The 25,817-nt window shown below is 43.0% G+C and overlaps 1 protein-coding gene across 1 annotated transcript in view; it reads left to right on the top strand.

The window, feature by feature from the left end:
- SORCS1 (sortilin related VPS10 domain containing receptor 1) overlaps positions 1–25,817 on the top strand; it is a 578,854-nt gene that overhangs the window by 534,239 nt on the left and 18,798 nt on the right. The window contains exons 20-24 of the mRNA XM_052660872.1: positions 682–815; positions 3,042–3,165; positions 8,850–8,962; positions 13,732–13,863; positions 23,175–23,274. Of these exons, the coding sequence (XP_052516832.1) occupies positions 682–815; positions 3,042–3,165; positions 8,850–8,962; positions 13,732–13,863; positions 23,175–23,274 (603 nt within the window). The remainder of the gene's footprint in view (positions 1–681; positions 816–3,041; positions 3,166–8,849; positions 8,963–13,731; positions 13,864–23,174; positions 23,275–25,817) is intronic.

Here is a 25,817-nt window from a genome sequence, read left to right as displayed (position 1 = left end):
TGTGGGTTTGTACGTCTGGCTAAAGTTTCTGGTCCACTGGGCCTCTATAGGTAGAATCATCCTACTTTTTGGCTGAGTGCATCCTGAGAATGTGAGGACCGCAGAACTCTCTCTCTGCCCGCTCATGCCTGTTTTTGTCCTGGACAGGCTCAGCTCAGCCCCGGGCTTACCTAACCAGGAGGCTACACAGACACTCACACAAACACAGTTAGACACAAACATACACATTTCTATACACTCACATACATCTTTAAAATCCAATAAAGAATACAAAATAATTACATGTAGAAAGTTTTGGGGATTTGTATAATAGCCATCCCCAACCCCCACCCAACATGGGTTCTGGGAGGTTTCTTGGAAACACTTTGCATCTCTCTGTGAAATCTCATATTATTCCTGTTCCTTTAAGGACTTCATCAATTACTTGTAACTTTTTAAGCTTTTACACAGAAATTACTCAGGATTTAGACCTGGAGGAAAGATCTGTAAATGGAAAGGATGGAGACACAATTGTTCCCAACATGTCCCTTTCCCCCAGAGTAGGGGTGGCACCTGAGCACTTCCTTCTGGGAACATGACTGATGTTTTGGAGGCTTCCAGAAGGAATGTGGATTCAGAGCAGGGAGTGCAAAGCAGAGAGAGCTCTTCCCTCCATGCCTCCTCTCTCCTCTCTTGCCTCAGGTCCCCTGGAGCATGTACACCTGTCTCTTCCCTTTGTCACCACGAAGAACAAAGAGGTCAACGCAACTGCCGTGCTGTGGCCCAGCCAAGTGGGCACCCTCACTTATGTGTGGTGGTACGGGAACAACACCGAGGTGAGTCGGCTTTCCGGGCAGGGCCTGTGTGGCTCCTCTTGGAGCAGTAAAGGGAAAGAAATCACTACTAACTCAAGAGCCCAGGAGTTGTGGCAGCCTCGGGAATGGTAGGCTCTGAGAGCCTCACTCATCTCTTCAGTATGTCTCTTTCTCTCTCACGCCTACACCCCTACCTCTTACCCCTGCCTTCCTGTGAGTCAGGGTTCTTCTCCACATGGGCTTTACTCGGCAGCGACCCTCAGCAGCAGCCTGAGCTTTCTGTTGTCACAGCTCAGTGGAGCAAATGAGCCATCTTTCCCAAAATTCTAACAGGAGTCCCGGAACAGAGTAATAATACCAGCCATGCCTTGATCATGGTGCTCGTGGCAGAAACAGCTGTTCAAGTCAACCTTCCTAGATCCGTCTAGAAGAGAAGGGATGGAATGGCTCTCAAAAGGAGAAGAGACCAGTGGACACCAGACAGACAAGAGCCACAGATGTCTGAGCAGCCCGCCCCTCGCCCCTTGTTCTCCATTCTGGATCAGACATGGGCCCCCCTGCCCTATGGCCCCTCCACCCCATGACTCCCCAGCCTGGATCAGAAATGGCCCCCTCTTTAGCTCAGCTTCCTGCTTTAAGTTTCTTTCAAACACTCGCTGTGATCCAAAGTCAGCAGCAAGTTCAAAACCAGTGGAGACCTTGGACCTCATGTACCCCGAGTCCTTCATTTTACCGATGAGGAAAGTGAGGAGGACACAGATGAAGTGGCTTCCTCCAGTCTCACTCAGCTACTTCACGCAGATCCATGGCCTTTCTCATGCCTGTCTGGGTTTCTCTCCCCCGCACACCAGGCTGCATGCGCTGGTTCAGTTTGGAACTCACTCCATCCTCAGAAATTAAAATTTGCTTGCAAATGTCAGTAAAGGCAGTAGAACTGAAGCTTGGCATCATCTTCCCTAGAGAACCCGGACCAATGGCTCTGAATGGAGAGCTTCATCTTCTTGCAGCAGAGGTGCCATTGCTTATAACTTTGCTCTTCAAACGCAATGCTTCTTGTGTGAATACAAATCTCTTTCTACCCCAGAGCTGAGTGTTGGCTTTAACTGGAGCCATAATTTCACACAAGCCCAGGGAGGAAACCTCTCCTGACACCAGACCTGCTGCATGCCTGGCAGTCAAAGGAATCTCTCACCTCTCCTGCTGACATAAATCAGCTGAAAAGAAGCCCTTTTTTATTTCTTCTGAAACTGTACATGCAAATTGGGTCCAGATTGGACCCACTATCCGCAGGAGAAGAGAAATCTGTTTTACTTGCTTGAATGCTAGTACTAGGAGTTGAAACTATTAAATAACTTACTTGCTGCTGCTTCTTTTCTTAAGCTTTTAGCAGAAAAAGAAATTCTCAACAGATTCTGTTAAGCAGACTTCTTATGCTGGGCTTTAGTCTACCTTCTGCTACACAGGGAGTTAAATGAATTTTGATTTTTAAATTAATTAAAGAAAAGACGGGAATGAACTGTTTGTGGGGAGTGAGTGGAGGGAGGTCAGGAGGCTAATAATACTTTCCCCAGAACCCTGGTGTCCAGTTGCATTACAGGAACTGATCCAAATCTTTTTTTTTTTTTTTTTTTGAGTCCTCAAACCACGATCCAATTAGTACTTGTTTCCATAGCAGCTCCTTCCAGGATATTGCTGATGGGGCTTCTCAGAGCAAACCAAGCCACACAAGGGCAACACCCATCTAATCAGTGTAGTTTTGATGTCCACCATCACTGCATTCCATTGTAATTTTATGTAAGCAGCACACCCTGGAGAGAAGCACTGGCAGCTTACACACTTTCAGTGACTGTGGCTTAAATCTGGATTCATATAAGCCCCTTCTTTTGGCCTGATTTTAATGTTGCCTTGGATTAAGGGATCTGCTTGATGAGTAGGTTATTGACAGAGAGACACCCCACCAGCAGGCAAGGCCTATTGATCTTCCCAGTCCTGAATCAGGATTGTAGCAGAAGAGAGGTGTCAGATTCACAAGGAATGAGCAGAGTTTCTTGGCGGTCATGTCTCTGGTAGTCCCTTTCTGGACTGGACCCGAGGTGATAGGGAGGCATAGGTGGAGTCAGTCACATAGGGGGCGCCCTAGAAAGAGCCTCCGCTAATTTAAGGAGCTTGGTGGTGGTTCAGAGTTGGTGCCTATCTTGGGTATAACTGAAAATCTCTCCCCTCACTCTATGTCCTCATTTGCTTTAGCCCCTGATCACCTTGGAGGGAAGCATAGCATTCAAGTTTACTTCTGAAGGGATGAACACCATCACAGTGCAGGTCTCAGCTGGGAATGCTATCCTGCAAGACACGAAGACCATCGCGGTTTATGGTGAGTGGTCCATCTGCTGATCCATCACTGTCCGCCTCCATCACTCAGATGAGATGGTTTGGTACCTTGGCACCAGAGGCCATGCTAGCTTATGAATCTACCCAGAGAACAGACGGTAGTGGTTGAGAAAGAGCTGAGTCAAGTCTCATCTCCTCTTTTGAGGAAGGTGTGGTTCACCAGCAAAGTAGGGATCACAAAACCCCAAGACTGTTGCCTTTTTTTTTTTTTTTTTGGAACTGGCTCTGGTGCCATCGAGTAAGTGTACATTCAACTACCTTAGGTACAAAAGAGTGAATTTTATTATGTGGAAGGCTGATTCACTCCATTTGATATTTTTGTGATGTTTAAAGATTTAAACCTATTATAAATGAAAATGGTTAATATTGAGCCTTTCTTTTTTTAAGTTCAAACGTAGAGTCTTGATCATTAAGAAGAATCTGCCAATGTCTAAATGCTCTGAAAATCTCTTCCATAAATATGTATCATTTAAAAATCACTCTACTGGTTTAAAAGCAAGGGAGGGGTCATAACAAGCACATGTGGTGAGCGATTGTGGACAGAATATTAGTTTGAACAAACAGCTGTACAGAATACTCTTGTCATCAGTCGGGGAAACTGAATGTGGTCAGGGTATCACATGAAATGAAAATTTACTGAAAAGGAAAGGTGGGATCCTTGATGGAAAATGATATAAAAAAAACAGTTTATACAAATTGATTTCGTTTTGGTATTTTTTTTTCTGCAGAAAGATAGTCAGATGGATCTGCACTAACTGTTAGTAGATGATAAAAATATGAACTTTTATTGTTAATATGAAAATGGTACTAATGCATCCCAGAAAATAAAAGTTTAAAGAGCAGGAATTTAAAAGAAAATAAGGAAATAAATGCTGTGCAGAGAGAGCAAAAGGGAGGATCGAGTGAAGCAGGGAAAGCGAGATGAGAGACTGAAAGAGATAGAGAGACTGAGACGGAGACACATGAACTCATGGTCCAAGTAGTATCAATTGCCCCAGTTCTAGAATTTATTGATTCTCATGCAAGTCCTATTTTTCATTTCTGATTTTGCCAACTTGACCTTCAAATTCAGAAAGCAGTTTGTAAGCAACTTTGAACACGTCTGAGGACACTGCTCCTCCTCGCGTGGCCGCCTGTTAGATTTCATAGTGTTTCCTCCCTCCCCCAGCCCCTGAAGAGGTTTGAGAAGCCCCAGCAGTAAGTGAAAGTTAAGCAGGGTTGTGGTTTGCCTCCAAGGTCCCATCAGTGAGGAGATGGCCAAGTGGCCTGAATAGAGGAGAGCTTTTGTTTCTCTTTCCTCTCCATCTCCTTTCTATGCTATAGGAATGTATCTAGTTGGGAGCCGATATCATTACCTCATTGTTGTTTTTTTTTTTTTTCAGAGAGGTAATTAACTTGCTCCAGCTAGTAAGTGGTGGAGCTGGGCTTCCAACCATCAAGACCTAGGGCCCAGTGCTCTGAAATTACCCTGTTGGCTGGCTCTCATTCTTTTCTATCCAATGCTCTCTTTCTTTCCGCCCTCCCTCCGGGATGTCACCTGTGTCACTAATGGGCACTGAGCCATTAGTCCAACGGCTACCTCCCCATTAGAACCACAGACCAAACTTGGACTTCTCTGGTCCAACCCGCTAGTACAGCGTTAGGAAATTGTGGTCCCCAAATGGAAAGTTACTGTCTTAAAGCCATCCCTATTCAGTGACAGGTTGAATAATAATGATGATGGTTGGTAGTGATAGAAATTAACATTGATGCATCTTTCACTGGTGTTTATTCTAAGCATTGGATACATAAGATCTGTTTTATTGAATCCTATGAACAGGCTTATCAGAAATATGATTATCCCTCTTTTACAAGTGAAAAATGTAAGTATAATAGCCAGAGCATAAGAATTCTGAATCTAGAGAGAATGTTTCCCTTGATGACTACCTTCTATCCCTTGCTATGCTTAGTTCTTCCTCTTCCTAAAAATCCCTTGAAAGGCATCATTCCAGAGTGGGTCATTCGCCATCAAATGGGTTCTCTTCATTAAAAGGGATCCCTTGACTAAAAGCTTGAACAGGGAAAGTGCTCTCTGCTTCCTGTAGCCAAATTCCTGAGTTTTTCAGCATTCATAATCATCTTTGGTCAGATGGGTTGTCCAGGGTTTCACATGTATAACTGGAAAATTCTAATGATAAGTGTGACCTATTAAAAGGAAACTGTATCACAGGAAATTAAATAGGCAAGACTGAGCTTGACAGAAACAAAAGGCAGGGAGTTTTAAACTCTGGGATAAGCTGGCAGAAAGTGCTGGAGGACTCAGGGGGATTGGATTATCTCTGGGGTTAGAACACAAGGGTTTACTTAGGAAACTTGGTTCCTACCCTCCCAGAGGTGGGGCACTGTCTTTCTTAATGATACCATTTCAAAGATGGTTCCTGGGTCCTTGAGAAAGGCATTCCTGGTTGCAGAAGATTTACATCTTAAAAGTTCACAGAAAGAATGTGTAATAGCAAGTTTCTAAAAGAAATGCTCCAAGAAAGGGGAGGTCAGAGTCTGAAGCCTGGAAGAAACCTGTTCAAGTTTAATTAAGCTTTGGGGAAATTTAAGATCATTATGGTCAGACGGAAGGAGGTATCATATTTGGGAAGCTGGCAGAGGAAAGATTGCCTACCCAAAGATATACAATAGACTGTAGGAAAGAAAATTTGGTTTGCATGGTTTTCCTTCCTTTGCTTCAGGGCTCAAGTTTGCCCTTAAATGCAACAAAGAAAATGTAAATGTGTAGAATTCATCTCTCTCAGCAGCTGCAAAAAATACATATATTATTGACGTTTACCCTTTTCAGTCCTCCCACATGCATCCCCTATTTGTTGAATAAACTTAAAGATAACATTTCTCTGCCCTGCTGTTTAGCATGCTAAGGAATTATAGAGGGAGCTGCACCGTTTTTCTCATCTGAGTCTCTTTATTAAGCTAAATATCTTCTTTTGAGATGAAGTCTGCACAATTTGGTTAAGAGGTTCGAGGAAAGTGAAAATGACAAACACGTACATCTTCAAAGGGAAATGTTAGGACCCAGTGGGTCATTCCTTGGCACTGCCATTTCCCATGCTGCTAATTAATATGCATTTCCTCCTTCTCCATCAGAACTGAAGTGGGAATGTTCACCTCGGTGACCAGTGACTCAAAATAGTCAAACTTTGAAAAATACATCTTTGGAATAAGCTGACTGCCTTAAATGCAGTCCTGATCATGTGCACGTCTTCAATGCCTGCTCCTGAGAAGTCGTTAGCAGTGTTAGGAAATGCACATGTGGGTTTTTGATTTTCCTGAAAGTGTCTTTGGTGTTACCAGTGTTGCTGAGCCCCTCCTGAAATATAAGAACATGCTTAAAACAAGAAAGAAATGTTTGTTGAATAATAAAGGCATAAACTACAGAGAGTTGCCACTGATGTTCATGCCTTCATTTATTGAACAAAAATGTATTAATTAAGTGACCCCTGGCCACTGGAAACCTACCATGAACTGGGCACTGTCCTGAAGGGCCGGGAACACTGTGCCCCCTTCCTCACTGAACTAATATTCCTGTGTGGGAGACAGACAACAAAAACATTTATTTATTTAAAGCTTTTTTTGGAGTATAGTTGATTTAGAGTATTGTGTTAGTTTCAGGTGTGAAAGTGAAAGAAAGTGGAGCCGCTCAGTTGTGTCCGACTCTTTGCGACCCCATGGACTACCCCATGGAGTAGCCTACCAGGCTTCTCCGTCCATGGGATTCTCCGGGCAAGAGTACTGGAGTTGGTTACCATTTCCTTCTCCAGGGGATCTTCCCGACCCAGAGATCAAACCTGGGTCTCCTGCATTGGAGGCAGACGCTTTAACCTCTGAGCCACCAGGGAAACCCAGTTTCAGGTGTACAGCAAAGTAAATCAATTATACGTATGTGTGAAAGTGAAAGTGAAGTCCAGTCTGACTCTTTGCGACTCCATGGATTGTAGCCTACAAGGCTCCTCAGTCGATGGAATTTTCCAGGCAAGAGTACTGGAGTGGGTTGCCATTTCCTTCTCCAGGGGATCTTCCCAACCCAGGGATCGAATACAGGTCTCCTGCACTGCAGGCAGACGCTTTACCATCTAAGCCCCCAGGGAAGCCCATACATATGCATAAATCCACTCTTTTTTCAGTTCTTTTCCCATATAGGCCATTACAGAGTATTGAGCAGAGTTCCCTGTGCTACACAGTAGGTTCCTTATTAGTTATCTGTTTTATATACAGCAGTGTGTATATGTCAGTCCCCACCTCCCAATTTGTCTCTCCCCCCTTATCCCCCCAAACAAAACAATTTAAATAGTAAGAAGTTTGGTGAAGACAAATAGTGTCACATGATGAAAGGTATTAGCGCATTGGTGAAAGGGAGGATACCTGAGGTTGCTGGAGGGAAGGGCTCCTCCCAGGAGAGACTGAAGGCTGAAAAGGAGCTGAGCAGGCTATCCTCTGGGGAAGTAGAGGCATGGTAACGTGGGAAGAAGCTTAGCAGACTGAGGGACATGGGGAAGGATGGCGTCATGGAGTGCAGGGCAGCCCACAGGACATGTGGCAGGAGGCAGTTGTTGCTGGTTTGTGTGGCACTCGGGAGGCCATGATATGAATCTGAATTTATTCTAAGTGCAGTGTGGAACCTTCCACAGATTTCAGGGGAGCAGTGTGATCTGAGTAGACTGTGTGATAAGACCCCCTCAGGGCTGTGCTCTGAAACCCATCACCATGTTAGACCAAAGCTGCACCATCCAGCCAGTGATTGAATGCAGTAGGAATACTAAGGTGAGCCCATTCCTGGGACACAGGGCTCCTCTGGCTGACTTCAGCTCATGGGTCTCCCATCAGTCTCGCTGAAACTTCCTCCCTCTCTTGCACTGTGTCATATATGCGCCATGGTCTGATGGTGCTCCAAGATCCTCTGCGTTCCTCCCCATATTCTGTTAAAGACAATTCTCCTCACAAAATCATCACCTTTGTAATTTCATCTACTTTCTGGGGGACCAAGATTGACTCAGAGGCTACTGTGACAACTAGCAAAATCCTTGAAATAAAGAGTTGAAAATTCCTTTCAGTGAAATTCCCATGCAAACAAAATTTAGCAATAGAATGACTATGATGAATTTTATAATTATATAATCATACAATATATATATCATTATATAATGATAATGAAAGTATGTGCAGAGCACAGCTGTACCATAAAAAAGAAAAGTAAAATGTGGTGGGAAGAGCATTAAGTCAGTGAGGATTCAAACTAGAGCTTGAGTGTTGCATGCGTGGAAGGTGGGAAGAGGGGACCATTCTGGGAAAGCAGCTGTGTGTTCAAAGGCCCAGGGGCAGAAACCTGTGATACAGTCAGAGTGCTCCAGGTGTGTGCCTTTAGCGTCCAGGAGCACAAGGGCTAGAACTGGGGACAATGCACAAAGCTGTGGAGTAAAGCATGGGTCACGGACTAAAGCTTTGGCCTGGAAAAGGAGCTCAGAGGTAAGAAGGATGGGATGTTGACCTTGCCTTCTAGTAAGGTCTTTCTGGTGAGTGTGGAGGACAAGGACCCTGCATTAGGGCTTTGCATAAAATAGAAAGTATAACAGATTTCCTGAGAGGCCGATCTGACTTATAGTAACCCCTCTACTCTGGTGTCCACAGAGGAATTCCGATCTCTTCGCCTGTCCTTTTCTCCAAACCTGGACGATTACAACCCAGACATCCCTGAGTGGAGGAGAGACGTCAGCCGAGTCATCAAAAAGGCCTTGGTGGAGGTGAGTGTGGCCAGCTCCTTCTGGCCCAGTCTGATACCTGCAAAGCTGAGCCCCCCATGTGCAGACATGTCACAGGTGCCATGGGGGACAGGAAATTGAATAATCACGGGGTCCTTACCCTTTATGTTCTGCTTAGAGAAGACCACGGCAATATGTGACGGTCATGGCAGAATTCACAGTTAGCTGTCAGTACGTGTAAAATAGCTACTGGGCATAATACCGAAAGGCATAGAGTGAATACCGTTAGTAAGAGCAGCCTGGGTTCCAGCCCCGTGAATGACCAGCACAACAGCACAGTGAGTACCCAGCATAGGAAGGTAGTCATCTTACTGTGTCCCAGTTCTTTCTAACAGCATTCCTTTCCCACAACAGCCCCAAGAGCAAAATATTATTGTCTCTATTTGTTGATTAAGCAGTTGAGGTTCAGCGAAGTTAAATAACTTGTCTAAAGCCTCACAGCTAATAAGTGGCAAAGCTACAAAATTAAAGTGAAGGATCTGAATCCAATCTGGTTTCTGGGAGGGTAACTAGGTGGTAAGGTTTCTCCCCTTCTGAACAAATGTCACCCACAATTTGACAAGACATCTTCTTCTAGGCACATTCCGCCTGCATACTCCACTTCCATAAACAATCAGATAAATGGAATATCTGCTCATATAGCTGCTTGGGTTTATTGCACAAACCCAGAAAATCAGAAATGACTTTTCCCTAAGGTCTGCTCTTGGTGGTTATTCTTCAGTCGCTCAGTCTTGTCTGACTCTCTGTGACCCCATGGACTGAAGCATGCCAGGCTTTCCTGTCCTTTACTATCTCCTGGAGTTTGCTCAAACTCTTGTCCATTGAGTCCGTGATGCCATCCAACAGTCTCATCCTCTGTTGCTCCCTTCTCCTCCTACCCTCAATCTTTCCCAGTATTGAGGTCTTTTCTTTGGTCGACTCTTTTCATCAGGTCAACACTTCACATCGGATGGCCGATGTATTAGAGCTTCAGCTTCAGCATCAGTCCTTCCAATGAATATTCAGGACTGATTTCCTTTATAATTGACTGAAATTGATCTCCTTAGTGTCCAAGGGACTCTCAGGAGTCTTCTTCAGCACCACAGATTGAAAGCATTAATCGAAAGCATCAATTCTTTGGTGCTCAGCCTTCTTTATGGTCCAACTCTCACATCCATACATGACTTCTGGAAAAACCATAGCTTTGACTAGCTGGACCTTTGTCGGCAAAGCGATGTCTCTATTTTCGAATATGCTGTCGAGGTTTGTCATAGCTTTTCTTCCAAGGAACAAGCGTCTTTTAATTTCATGGCTGTTATCACCATCTGCAGTGATTTTGGCGCCCAAGAAAATGAGGTCTACTCTTAGCCTAAAAGAAAAGTCAATTTAGGATTAGTTATACGCTCTCTCCTGCACCTGATGCATGGTGCCTCATGACACAAAGGGGTGAGAAGAATTAAAGCCATTCAGATAACCTCTGCTCCGAAAACTGATCTCACATTCAGCCTTTTGGCAAAGAGCTGATGTTCCCCATAATCATACCATTGTCTTTGTGGATATTCATTTAGCACTTTAAAAATTCAAGAAACTCTTCTCAATGTTTTGCATTTTTAGACATATATAATCACAAAAAAGAAACCTAGCTTATGATGTAGAAATGGATAGTATGATTATCCCCATTTTACAGGTGAATAGAGGCAAATAAGTTGCCCAAAGTTGTACAGCTTAAAATCAGGCTCTGGAGTCAGACCTCAAGGTTTAAATCTTGATCAAGTAGTTTTCTACCCACTCCACTCTGCTGCAGTCCTTTGCCCTGTTAAATGGAGAGACGAGAGTAATTGGAATAGTGGGATGGGGAAGGGTTATTTTCTCTGCCTCCGGGTAAATGCCATCTCACCTTTGTCTTAAAGACTGAGCATCAATGACACTGTCGATGGCTAAACATTCTGGCCACCAGGGGGCGAAGCTACCAAACCACAGGCCCCTTTATCCTTGGAGCTGCTTGTCACTATGGTGACAACTGGTTTCTCTTCTCTGCTGTCCTAGAGAGATGACTTATAGCCTTCAGTGAACTCACAGCCCATCTCCTTCAGAGATCTCCTAGGCAGCTGTCCAACACCCCCAGGTGACTTATCAACCAAGCATTAGTTCAGCAGTGATGTTTTCCAGGCTGTTTTCTCTTCACATTAATTTTAAGGGGATCGGATGCTCTGGGCTGCCACCCTTCCACCAGCTGTCCACTAGGTTATATTTGACTGCTCATTAATATTTCTAGACCACTGCAGAGCATAATCAGCTAAATTCAGAACAAACAGGTTGGCTTCACATCCCTCAGAATAAGAGGTGATGGAGTGGAGGGAGTTTTGAAGACTCCGTGGTTACCCAATCCTAAGAGGCAGCTGAACCAGCCCTGGTTCCTAGCTCCCCACCTTGGCTTTGAGAGAGTAAATATTCTCAGCCACTTCCTTAAGTCCTAAAGAACATGCCCTATTGCCAGGTGTCCCCTAATAAGCTCTATAAGAAGCTCAACTGGATGTCAACTTACTTGTAATTTTCTTCCTATTCATTCTGTAATGAAATTCAGTATGTAAATCAGTTGCCTTTTTCCTCATCAACTTGGGTTTTTCTATTGATATTTTGCAATGGGATCTTTAATTGAAAGTCCTTCAGTAAACATTGTGAATGATAAGGATGAGTTTAGACATAATATTTGATTTTAGCATCCTGGACGGCTGTAATACAGTACGATACCAGCTGGGACAGGAGCTGCTTTGTGTGTCAGGAGAAAGAAGGGAGGAGAGTGCTGGTAAAGGACAGAGGCATCATGGTCAGACCAAGGTTCCAAACTAAGTGTCACCACTCGTTACTTAGATGGCATCGAGCCACTGTTGAGCTTTCCTTCTTCTACTGTCTGTCCCCCAGAAATAGAGATGTACCATCCAGATTCCCCTTACGGGACATACAGTTGCCTTAGCTACTGGGAGAGCTGTGGGCAGAGGTTTCAGCTGCCTTCCCCCACGTTGTGTCCTTTTCTGAGTGGCTCGTGTCCAGTGATGCCCTCAGCTCAACCTCAGGCAAATCTGAAGGGCCATTCTCATTCCCTGCAAGGTTGTCTGAGGCTGTTGTTGACCTTTATCATAGCTCAGCTTCTCCCTCTACCCATTCTTGCTTCCTTGCCTTCAGTCGTATAGCTGTTGATTCTAAGAATGTCCCCTAATAAACACCCTACATGCTAAGCTCAGAGTCAGCTTCCTGGGGACTCGCAACCTGTGTCTTCACCTGCACAGAGAGGTATAGTAATACGTGTTTTAAAGAGTGCTTGTGGGAGATTGCATTGCGTTATATTAAGAAGTTCTTAGGACAGTGCCAGATACATGGTAAAGATCCAGTAAACGGAGTTTCTTACTACTTGAAGAAAGATATAAAGGTAGATTTCAGAACCCAACAATCACCTAACTGGAAATCGTGAAAAAATATACTGAAATGAGTGGACTTTATGTTGTTCTAGAACTTCATGATATTCTAGCAGTAAATGTATAGAAAAGATATTCGGCAGAGATACACAGAAACATTTGCAAGAAAAGACTGGATGTTGCGAAATTGTAGATGAGTCTATTCAGTTAAGCATAAGATGACTGTGTGAGCTGTAGATAATTAGTGTAGGAAGGAAAGGTGGGACCATATTGCTGGAAGGCTTTGAATGTAAATCTAATCCACTTGGCAATGGTAATTTGTGCATGAATTTGGATGGGGACGCACAATCTGAGTTGGACTATAGGGGGATAAGTCGTGAAGTATTGATAGTAGTCTGTCTCCTGGAGATGGGGAGGCTGTTGTAAAGCTTGAGGGGAGCGAACATAGAGGCTGAATTGAGATATTAACAAGGCAGGGGTGGCGGGATTTTAAATAGAAAGGAACCAATAGGATCACTTGTCAATGTCTCATAGGCTGCTTAGATAGGATGTTGAAAGGAGAGTGTCATGTCATAGGTGAGACAAGGCTTCCCACTGGGGTATCTGGGAAAAGAGTGCCTCCATTCATCCACAGAATGAAGATTTTGGAGTAAATGTGAGAAGTTCTTGTACAACAAACAAATGACATTCTGACTAAATGCTCCAGAGAAATGCCGAAATTGTAGCCAACTGAATTCTAGAACCATCTAGAAAGTAGGCTCAGTAAAGAGGAAGTTTTTGAGTGATGTGCATGATTTTAATAGAAGATTGAAGGGTAGCAGGGGGAGGGGCTAAGAGAGCTTCCTTAGCTGATCACTGGGGTCTGATGCTTCGGAGAACTCAACAGATACCTGGAGGCTGTGGTCTGGGGCGTGCTGTTAGGTTAGGTGATAGAGGTATGCCTGGTGGATTTGGAGAGAATGCTGGTGCTTTGAGGAAGGAGGGAGCTAGGTTAGAAAGTGTTATATCTCCAGGGTCAGAAGATAAGGCTGAGTGACGGCCTTCTCACTGACAGGGTCCACTTACTTTTACAAGGAAGGTACTACCATTATACCGCTTTTTAATTTGAGAAGATGCAAAGTATTTAAGGTCTCATGGGGACAGAGAACGGGACCAGACTGCAGAGTCTGGCTTGAACCCGTTTCTGGCCCTTGCATCCTTCCCGCACAAGTGCACCCAGGACCCTGCTTTCACACCCCATCTCCACGCCTGTGTGCCTTCTTACTACACCACTCCCCAACTCCCCCCTGAACACATGGTTCCCTCTCATCAGCTTTCTTTTCCCCAGGACTCACCTGTGCCTCTGTGTCTCTCCCTCAGGCCACCGGGGTTCCGGGCCAGCACATCTTGGTGGCAGTGCTGCCTGGCCTGCCCACTGCTGCCGAGCTCTTTGTCTTACCCCATCAGGACCCCACAGGAGAAAACAAAAGGCCAGCCGAGGACCTGGAGCAGGTGAGTCCCTAGCTAGCATGCCAGCTTCTCCCTCTCTGAGCCATGACCTCGCTAGTGCCTGACCAGGACAGCAGCTCTGGGGGTTCCCACTTGTGGACCCTTCCACTTTCCCATCCTCCCTAAAGAAAATTAATCTGGAACTTTAACTACAGCATCACCAGAGAACATGTGCAAGAGTGTGTATTGTCAGCAGTGGCTAAACCCCTCAGGGTATATCCATCTGCAGTGTTTACAGTAGACAAGATAAATCCGTGTACTGACATGGCAAACTGTCCAAGGTATTAGGTGGCAGGAAAAACACAAGAGGCTGAACAATGTGTAGAAGTCGAATCAATTTATGTTGCTTCACATACTTGCATCATGAGAATCAAAGTGAAAGTGAAGTCACTCAGTTGTGTCTGGCTCTTTGCAACCCTATGGGCTGTAGCCCGTCAGGCTCCTCTGTCTGTGGGATTTTCCAGGCAAGAATACTAGAGTGGGTTGCCACTTTCTCCTCCAGGGATCAAACTTAGGTGCCTGGATCTTCCTGACCCAGGGATTAAACTCAGGTCTCCCACGTTGCAGGCAGACTCTACCCTCTGAGCCACCACAGAATCCCTGAGAATCAAATGGCATATCTTTATAAAAAGGCACAACTTTTATACAAATCATGAGTCCTCTTTATTGCCACCAGTCCACGATGATTTGAGTTGATAATGAATGAGTAATGTTGACTCCAAGTACCTCCCCTGGCTATATGGGATTTGCTTTCCTCATCTCTAGCACCTCTGGAGTATTAGAGTGTCTGTGTGTGTGTGTGTGTGTGTGTGTGTGTGTGTGTGTGTGTATGGGTGTATGAGAGAGAGGTTCTCTCTTCTACTCCCTTAGGTCTTTTTTCTCCTGTTCTTCCTTTTAACTTCATATTATCCATCTCTGTAGTGAGGATTGGGCTTCCCAGGTGCTGCTAGTGGTAACAAACCTGCCTGCCAATGCAGGTAGGTGTAAGAGACACGGATTCTATCCCTGGGTTGGGAAGATCCCTCAGAGGAGGGCAACCCACTCCAGTATTCTTGGATACAGGATCCCACGGACAGAGGAGCTTTGGTGGGCTATGATCCACATGGTCACCGAGAGTCAGACACGACTGAACCAACTTAACACACTCGCATAGTGAGGATTATTACTATGATGATGTCATTATTGTTGTTCTTATTCTTCACTCAGTTAAAATGATCAGTCTTGGCCTGGTCACCCTGTTGGAAACTATATGAGTTTGGTTTCTCAATGCTCTCTGACAGATACATTAAAAACAGAATTCCTGTCAGATACTAAGTAAATATTAACTTTTTCTCCTTTTAGTACTTGGAGCTTTTCAGTTGACTTAGAATTAACCCATAATCTAGTCCCTTGATCTCTAGTCTCCAAGATGACTTGAGAAACCTCTATCACAGCCTTGTTAGCAACAACCCCAAATTACAACCTGGCCCACCTCCTAGGACACACCCACCTTTCAACAGTTGCTTTCTCAGTTGGCAGAAGACTCACATCTATATATTTTTTCATGTGTAAATAACAGAGCTGTCAAGGAAAGCCCCAGTGAACCCCATCTCCTAGTGAATTGCACTTGAACGTCAGACAGCAGGGAACCCATCAACTTTGCGTCTGACTTTGCTCAGCCCTCACTTTCAGCTTCTGGTTATATTCTATAAATTATTCTCTGCACCTGCAGTTCAGTGGGAGGAAAAATGATGTGTTTCTTATCACCACACTGCTGATGAGACTAAGAGGGGTGTAGATCCCTATCCAGGGCATTTAGGTTGAAACATGTATATTTGTGCCTCCTCTGAAAATCTTGTGGCTTGCCTATGAAATCCAGAATATCATCTTCTCAATACGGAGGAGTCCAGGTTTAGAGCCAGCTAAGTTCCCAGGTACCACATCATCTGCACATCTCAATTTCCAATACTTTTCATTCTCTCTCTAAAATATAGTTTCTAGATGTTTATTTGAGAGAAAATGTAGGAAGAAGAGGCATGTGTTCTCTGAAAGTTGGTTTACTTGTGTGAGGGTATATCTTGCTCTAACTGTCTGTTTTCCCTAGAGTTCTTCTTTCTCTTTATCTTGTCTGAGTGTCTTCTCCAGAGACATTCTCAGAGACCTGAGTGAGTGTCCCTGAGGCAGCCAAGTCTCATGTACTGATGAGCCATTAATCAGAGACCCAAAGGCAGCTGGCTTGGCTTGCTCGAAAGCTGTGAAACTTAACATTCAGTGCACATGTAGCAAGTTCAGATATGTTTTAGAAAGACCACAGGTTTGGAGAAATATAGACCAGGTTTCTAGTTTCAGCTCTTATATCCATTGCTTGTATCTTATACATGAGGAAAATTCAGAAAAGATCAATAATCCAGCCAAAATCACATAATCAATAATACCTGTCTCATGGGGTGTTTGACAGATCATTAAAGAAATGAGGCAGCAAAGCCCTTGACTATGGAGGTTACTCAGTAAATGGGAAATAGATCGTGGTTACATTTATGGACATTTTGTGGTAGGAGAGTATATGAGAAATGCAAAAAATATATATAGGCATATTAAAGACTAGTATAGTCCGGGGCATGCATTGGCAGAAAGAAGATGGTGACAGTAAGGAGAAAAAGATTAATGAATGGAATTACAGGAAAGAACAAAGATAGCAGGGAACAGAAAGAACACATCAATGAGTAAACTAGAGGGAAGATGACTCATCTAAGTTATCAGGCAGATGGATGGCATTGAGGGAAAGCAGCAGAGTACCAAGGGAGACTGTAACTTTAGCTAAGGGAATTGCCAGTGTAGCAGCCTTATCCAGGAATGAAACTAATTTCAGTGACCAAACCCAGCATATGAGAAATCAGTGTCTTATGGAAACTGTTACTACCCAATTAATAAGTACAGTAATGAAATCAGCATGTAAACTGTGTCAAGAACAGCAATACACGTGCTGCCCACAGGAATCCTATAGTTATGATCCTAAGAGAGGTCCTTTAATTCTTCTTTCTGACTCGGTCACTTTGAGATTAATGAGTTCAGACCCCAACAGGGAGCTGTGAATTGCCTAAGGAGACGCAACTCTTTAAGGAGGAGATTCTAGTTCTGTTCCTGCAACTAACCCTCAAGTCTAGTGGTCCCCTTGTTCCGTCATGCTGCCCATGTGGATTTGGGTACCACTTGACTTCTGCAAGGCCCCCAGGTATCAAGGCTGCTGCCCCAGGAAATGAGCAACAGATGCTTTGCTTTGAGTTTTGTAGGTTTTATTTATTTTTTTTTCCTCTGATGAAATGAACATATATTCTGTTCAAACAAATTTCACTGGAAATTTGCAGTTATGAGCTTATTTAGTTGGGAAGTCCAGCTCAGGCATGAATAACTCAGAGAGGACGCATCATCAGCTTACTCCCCTGTCTTTGTCTGTCCCTCTTTCTCTATCTCTTTCTGTTGTGACCACATGAGAAGTCTGCCTGAGAATGAAGCCAGCACACAGGGAGACGAGAATGGCCCCAGGAAGCCCCACCCAGTCTTTTATTTAGTCATCTTATCAATTCCATTCAAAAGACAGTTCCTCTCCCTGAGTGCACCCCAAAAGCCTAGGGTGATAATTCTCACAGGCTCGACTTTGGTAAAGTGGAGATGTCTCAACTAGCCTGGTAGTCAGAAGGCTAGGGCTCTGTCAGTGATAACTCAATATGTCATACCCTCCCCCAGATCAGGAGTTAAGGGAGCCCCTCCTAAATCAAATGGGCTGAGAATAAAGAAGGACATGGGTCCTTCAAGAAAAATATGGGTGGGGAGAGAGAAGGAACTGGAGGCAGGCAAAAGCAACTGACTTCCTTTGTCATAAATTACATAGATATTGCAACTGAGTGCAAAGTGAAAAGGACAGCCAGGACCCCACTCCTTTAAAGGCTGCACTCTGAATTAGATGGAACTTGGGAAGAGCTGGCTTTATTCTCTCTCTCTCAATACTCTGGCCCCTTTCTTGTCAAGTTACTGCACAGACTCCCAGCAGGGGAAAAAGTGGGACCTGGCCAGGTGGACCCTGATGACTGGGCGGGGAGGTCCCCCACAAAGGGCTCTTGGCTCTCCTCCCTTACTTCCTCTAACAGCATTGCCCGGGGAGGACAGATGCTGGCTTAGATCGAGTTATCTTGTCTGTGAAATAAATTGAAAACTCCTCACAGTGAGAAGCACTTGACCTTGTTATCTGGATAACAGTGGGCTGGGTTAATCAAGTGACCTCTGTCTGGGAGGGTTCCACCACTCTTGACTTCACATCTCCAGAGAGTGAGAAAAGGCTCACTTGCCCTTAGCTGGCCTCATCAGGGATAGACCCTCTTGCTACCTGAGGCCAGCTGCTCAGGTGTGGAGCATACTTCACCCCCTGCACCACTTGCCAGCTTCTCTCTGAGTCCTCAGAGGTGAGCAGATTTGTATCTGGCTTTCCTGGAAGGAGAAAGGACCATCATGCTGTGTTTGTGATGCTGTGCTGGGGAGATAGAAAGCCTGCATGTTGTTTTGCTGAATCCTTAAAGGGTATGGACGCATTTAAAAGGAACAGAACGACTATGGACGAAATGTCAACCACCAACAACGAATTTCCTCTTAGTTGTTTGTGTTGTCATATACATTTGACAGGTGCAGAAACCAAAATCCAGGGAAAGAAAAAGAGCCTCTAAAAATGGAACAGGTTATTGGCAATGATTTTAGAAATTAAAGATTCATTGTGAACTGTAATCAAAACTAGACCATTTTCGATATACTCAGTCTGCCTTGTCCAGATTTTTCAAAGAGAGAAGTTGTAGAAATATTTTGAAGTTCACCAGGAAGGTCACTAAAACAGGAAGTTATAATCGAAAGACTAGATAAGAGCTGTGCTGAAAGAATACAGCGAAAGGAGAAGGAGAGAAGTTTGAAGCTGGTGATGGGGAATTTAGGGAAAGGAGGTGAACTGGGCCACATTATTTCTTCATTATGTCATCCAGGAAGAACTTCTTAGACACTGTAGTCAAGCTGATGCTTTGGTGCTAACAAAGAACAGAACTGATAAGTAGAAGTCCTGTTTGGCTCCATCGCTTCTTCCCTGTATTAACCCAGAAATCATGATAATTGGGAAAGATCTTTCTCTGTTAATTCCAAAAGCAATATCTTTCAATTACTCTTTAAAGAGGCCTTAATAACCTAACAGGATCAGGCTTGACTATGTCCATTCCAAAGTAATCCCAGGCAAGTCTCCTTCTAAACCTGGCACCAAAATGTTCCTTACATTCAGTAGGGTTTCCATCCCTCCTCTCAACTTCAGATAAGCATTAGTTGTGTGGCCCAATACAGGTTTGCATTGGTAAATCTGCTAAAGCCCATCTGAGTGTGTATTAATACTTTCACTCTGTACCATTTCTTTGGGTGTCATGTTTCATAAGTTACCACTGCTCTGCTGTCCTTAAGCTTCTCTTTCTTCCTGTTTCAGCATTTGACACTTCCATTCTCATGATCTGAGAGTCGATTTTCCTCTGTTGGTTTTATTAAGCATTGTTTGGATGTTGAATGTGTTCTTTATGTGGTAGCGATCTATTCTGTTGACCAACCATCTCCAGCTCACCACTTCTGGGTACCAGTAGGGTTATACCCATGAGCCTCTTCTGTAAGCAGAGCCGTGTGATTAATTCTGGCCAATGAAGTGGGAGCATAAGCGATGCGTCACTTCCAAGCTGAAGTATTCAAATTTTGTCTCTAGAACCCAGAGAACTCTTTTTTCCCCTCCTCTGGTGGTGTGTACAGTTGAGGGGGTTGAGCTACCAGCCGATGTCCCTGTGTGACTATAATGAGCACAGCATCACATCTACCTGCAGTGGATACGGAGCGTTAAGCAGAAAGCACAAGTCCTCAAAACTGTAACATCGTTACCTCAGCCTGACCCCTGTTCTGATTACCACACTCAAATTTCATGCTTGTGTAGAAGCTGAGAAGGAGAATTGATGTTTTCCATGTACCTGGTCCCTTCCACAGCACCCTTTTGAAAGCGTCTTTCCAAGTATTTGTATTGAGTTGCCACTGTCTATTTAAGTGGTAGTTTAAATGACGTGTGGGTTGCACTTGAATCATAGGCATATTCCATCAAATAGGCAGACACCAAGAATAATAGATTTTTCTTTGCTCATGATTATTTAGCTGTAGGAGAATAGGAAATGGAGAGCAGCAGAAGAGGGGTGACAGTACAAAGGTAAATGAAATTTGCTAGGAAGACACATTTGCACTGGACAGAGAAAGAAAAATGAACAGATTCAGCTTGTTTCAGGAGGACCGAGCTCCCAGCAATTACACACTATTTCACTCGAGTCTTTATCATGCAAGCTTGTGTTCTTTCATTTAGGCTGTCACCACACTGTTCTATAGTCACAGTTTATTCTATTCCTTTCATGGCCAAAGACTCTCACAAACATTATAAATTATATTAACTGTTGAATAGAACGTAGCAGTCCTGAGGCTACGGTTAGGAATTGCCTGTAGCTCAAATTGGTCAGGTGACACGGGCCTGGTGTTATAAATCATGTGCTTCACAGTTAGATGAGAAACAGAAGCATAGTTAATGATATGCTGCAATTTTTTATCTCCTAAATGTGCTCAGCTGGACCTCCTCCTATATACTTTTTGTGTCTTTGTCAGCTGGCTCAAGGGAAATGTTTTTTATGGAAATGCCCTGAGATTAGGAGTCAAACAGAATGAAATTCTAGTCTCAATTCTTCAAATATTAACAGGATAAACTTAGGAGTGTCCTTTAGGCTTCATGTTGCTTTCAATGGAGCTATGTTGTCCTAGGAAAAAAAATACTGCGAAATGTGTAAGTTTGCCAATAGAAAGTGTTCAATGCATAGATACTATATATTATATATATGAAAATATATGTAATAATTCACAAATGATGAAGACAATACAGGATAAACGCTTCTGCAGGTGGCATGGGAAACATTTAAAATATTGTCAAAATCTGTCAACAGTTTCGTATCCATTTACTCGCATAGAGAAAGGCATGGTTCTAATTGAGCTCATTCTTGTATGCAGTGTACATTTTATTTAGTTCTATTTCTGTGCATAAGTTCTTTCACACACCACAAAGTATGTTATCTTTTTTGTGTGTTGTTTGACGCAAAGTGAAATCCATGAAATATACTTTCGCTGTTTCCATTTTTGCATAGCCTGTTTAATTTTGTAAATGATACAGATAAAGCTGATGAAGCAATGTTATAAACCAGAACAAATTTGGGAAGTTAATTATTTTCTTCAAGGGACTCTCCTGGAGATTATAAGTTAGAAGTATATTGTTCAGATGAACACTTTTCTGGTTTCTTATCTATATCTCTTTCTTGAGGAAGAAACGTTATCAGGGAGAAGAAATACACATCACTTCAGCAAGTTGGACGAGAGATGTCTTTCTCATGCATATACACAGTCCCGTTTTGTTCATGAGATGGACTGAAAAACAGGACAATTTCTTAATTACTTCCGATGTTTTCTTATTCAAGTTAAGATATTTTATCTGCAAATACAATTACATATGTATGTGCACATATGTATGTGTGTGTACATAAGCATGTGCATGTACATAGCATATTAATTTTATATATGATTATATATTTCACACATATATATACACATTTCTCTGTGTGTATGTTTATTTAAGAGCCAAACCTTTCTGTTTAACCTCTAGTGAAATTCACCATCAAATTCTTAGAAAGGTCTTACTGATTGAATGATAAGAATAAGATAGAATAGGAACTTGCACACTGTAACACTTTACAGAACACAGAGGAAAACATTCTACACAATCTGTGTTAGAAATCTACTCTTCCTATAAACCTTGAGCATTCTGGAAGTTTCTCATTACCCAGGAGAAAGAGTAGCTTATATAGAAAGAATAAAGCTGTTTCAACATAATTTTATCACAACCTTGTTTTCCTGCACAGTCTGCTAAATGGAAATATTTGAGAGGCTGAGCTTGAACTGGATCCCAGGTGTGTGACATGGGTCACAGGTCACTGACAGTCATCCCAAGTTCTTGCTGTTAAGCACAGAAGTTCATGTGCAGGGCAGTTCAGTTCCATCACTGAACAGGGACCTCTGCGAGAGACTCTGTGCTTGAAAACAAAGCTATCAGGCCCTGCTTAATTGATAAAAGGATCAAAGTTGTCATTTTGGCAACTCAGTGGACTGAGTGAAAGTCCATAAATATAAAAAGAAAAATAATTTAAGAATTTAACTAGCAGAATGATATTCAGAAAGCATCTAACTAGACTTAAATAGCATATGAAATAGAACATTACATTGGGTCTTAGAACATTAAAAATGAGGCAAGGAGACCAGATAATAGGAGTATCGTTTTCTCTGATAGCTTTTCACAAATTACTCAAAAGGATGAGTGAAAGAGCATACTGATCTGTTTTTTTTTTTTTTTTTCCACTTTAAACACATGAATAGTTCTACCTTGTCTAGAAAATCTGGCCTTATACTGTTACTACTAAAACAAGGTCCTTTGTTATTTGTTGGAGTTAAATATTTCATGACCCAGAATTCTGTGGGTCTGCCCAGCACAGATGCATCAGCCTGAGGAGTGGTTTTGGGTTCATAGTATGAAACAAGAGTCGGCCAACATGTTAAGTTGTGGTTATGCTTTGTTTCAAATGTATAATTTATTATACATTTGAAATAAATACATACAGGGAATCCTGGCCTGCTACAGTTTATGGAGGCTCTCAAAGAGTTGGACACAACTTAGCAACTGAACTACAACATCATAAGTTATTATTTTAGTAGAACAATGTTTATCATCAACAAATACCCATGAACTACCTGTTCTTGGAAAGTTGGGTAAGAGGAGGGAAGCAAAATAGGGAATAAGATGGAGTTTACTATCAAAAAGTAAAATAAATGGGTCTGAATCTCATCAGAATTTGTAAATTCTACATATTTGCTTCTTTTAAGGCCTTGTGTATAATAAATGCACTCTCAAAGAAACCCAGGGTGATTTTTTAAAACTAATACCGTGGTAATTTTTTAACAGTAGAAATGATCTGATTTCCTAATTGTCCTATTTTGTAGCAATTCGAATATAAAGTCAAGTCATGCTTAGAAGATAATTCTATCTGCATATTCTGGACTAAAAACTTAAAATCATATACAACTAACTTATATCACTGCCAGGTACAATATCAGGACGCCTTGATCAGCATGGTAAATATTGCTCAGCACATTTGTATGTAGTTAGTGTGACAACTTTAGTGGCACTCACTCTCTTTTCCTTTCAGATATCAGAACTGCTGATTCACAAGCTCAACCAAAACGCTGTGCACTTTGAGCTGAAGCCGGGGGTCCAAGTCCTTGTCCACGCAGCCCACTTAACAGCAGGTCAGTGTTCCCATCCCTGGGTTCTGGCTAGTGGCTCTGGCAGAAGGGGATCCCAATTTGTTTCAGCAAAACAAGACTAACTGGTGCCACTGCTGATCAGAAATAGGGCTTTGTTCTTTGGAGGTTCTCTTGCTTGTCTTTTTTTGTTTGTTTGTTTTAATGGGGACCAGCAAGGTGAGAGAAAAAGGTGATTTTCCTGCCTGGTTCATGGCAAAAACCATCACTGAATCACTTAAAATTCCCTCAAATAATAGCATATTTCATCTTACAGAAATCTTGAAAATAAAGTTAACTTTACAAGTAATTTTTTTTTCTGGTCTTTCTGTAAGACTTTATTTTTAAATCATTCATGCTATGAAGAACTTTCTTTCAGTTTGGGATAAAGAGGCACAATAGAAATAGCTGAGACTTAGGAGCTGTCCAGGGCCATAGCCAGGAGCTGAACCCCAGGTTGGTCAGTATCTTACAAATGAATGAATGTCATTGAACTTCTGTCTCTTCACTTGTAAAAGATGATGGGGAAAATATTCTTTCTAAGGCCATATAGAAGTCTCAATAGTAATTGAGGTAGTTCCAATTATATAGAAATAGATATTATTGTGCTATATTAATAATAAGTTAACACCATGTATTGGGTCCTTATTTTTGCAGAGTGCTATACTGGTGTTGCATAAAGGCCAGTAGGCAATGGCTTTTGCCTTCAGAAAGTATAATCTAGTTGTGGTGTTTCAGAGTTTGGTGGTGGCAGTGGTGGTGATACTTTGGGGTGGGGGAAGTGGGCAGTAGGGGGGTCTCTGAACAAGTGAAATGCATAAATGCCTTTATAGAGAGGCAGTAGCATATTTCTGACAACCCCCTGGAAAATCCCATGGATGGAGGAGCCTAGTAGGCTACAGTCCATGGAGTCACAAAGGGTCAGACACGACTGAGCAACTTCACTTCTGCTTAAGCACATTTCTGGGTGCTTGGACTTGGCAGTTTTGCAGCCAGACCATTGGTTTCAGTCTCGCTCCATCACTTGCTTAGTATGTAGACTCTGAGAGGAGACTTCTCTATAGCATCTGTAATAATGGAATTGTGTGAGGGTCAAGTTAGGTTATACACATAGGGTAATGCCTAGTGCAGAGTCAGGTGTTATTTTTCCTTTTATCCTTTTTTATTATTAACAATCAAAGTTTTATGAGAAATTTAAAGCAGTGGTAAATCGCAGCCATTCAAAATGACACAGGAAAGCTTCATGGAGGAGGTGGTCTTTGGGTAGGACCTTGAAAGATGGATAAGATTGAACTGAAGAGATTATTCCAAGCATAATCTTGGAATAATCAGGGAAGGAACATGAAAGCCCCGAGGGCTTTGGGTATGGTGAATAAGTGGGGACAAGGAGCAGGTTTTTCCAATTCCATTCTCTGGTTTCCTGGAGGTTCCTGGAGGTGTGCTTAGGTCTAGAAGAAGGCCAAGAAGGTTGGCCACTGGCCTCTTTTCTACTTGGATTCCATCTTTTTACTTTATTAGGATTTCATAAAATGTTTTTCGTTAAAAAGAAAAAAACACTGACTTAAAAAACAAACATATAGAAGTCACTGTACTAAGCATGGGGCATGGAGGTGGAAGGTGGAAACATGCCAGGCTGAGCTACTTCTTCTTCCTGTGGTGGACTCTGGGAAGCCGTGGAGACCTAGGAGCAGAGATGTGCCTGATTCAGAGTGTCACTTGAGAAAGGGGACTCTTAGGAGCAAGGATTGAGTAGAGCCAGCTTGCTATTCTGCAGCAAATGAATGCAGTCAGTTGCATCCATCAACAGACATTTATTGATTGAGTTGCTGGCTACTCTGAGCCAAGAAGTGTTCTCAACATGAGATAGAGCCTCTGACTTCATGAAGGTTCCATCAGTGTAGAAGGCTGGGCAGGTAACATATTGAAAATGACACTTTACAAATCATACTGATGGTGAAAAGGTCCTGAAGAAAATAAGAAAATATAAGAGAGTAGAAAGGGACTTCCCCAGGGGCCCAATGGTAAAGAATCTGCCTGCAGTGCAAGAGACACAGGTTTGATCGCTAGGTCGGAAAGATCCCCTGGAGTAGGAAATGGCAACCCACTCCAATATTCTTGCCTGGAGAATCCCCATGCACAGAGGAGTCTGGCAGGCTACAGTTCATGGGCTCGCAAAGAGTTGGGCATGACTGAGCATGCGCACAGAGAGTAGAAACCAACAACGGAGCACCTGTGAGGGCAGCCTGTAAGCCTAAGGCCTGAACAAACTTACCGCAGAGCGTTTGATGATCTTCTTGGCTGTTTCCTGCCAAGAAGGTTGACCTTTGATCTTTGGTGAGCAGTGGTGGCACATGGCAGTTACACATAGTTGGTTAAACTGGAAAACAAAGTCCAGAAACATCCCTTGTTATCGGCCCAGTGGCCATGCCACTGACAGTTGTCATATCACACTCCAAAGATGGTTTGATTAGTTTCCTAAATTTGAATCTTACTTTATATATTAGTTAAGGATGCCTTTCTGTGATGACATCTGGGATCTAGAATTTAAA

Source organism: Budorcas taxicolor, chromosome 23 (genome assembly GCF_023091745.1).
Source record: "Budorcas taxicolor isolate Tak-1 chromosome 23, Takin1.1, whole genome shotgun sequence".
NCBI classification, from domain to species: Eukaryota; Metazoa; Chordata; class Mammalia; order Artiodactyla; family Bovidae; genus Budorcas; species Budorcas taxicolor.
This window is presented reverse-complemented; position numbering and strand designations above follow the sequence as displayed.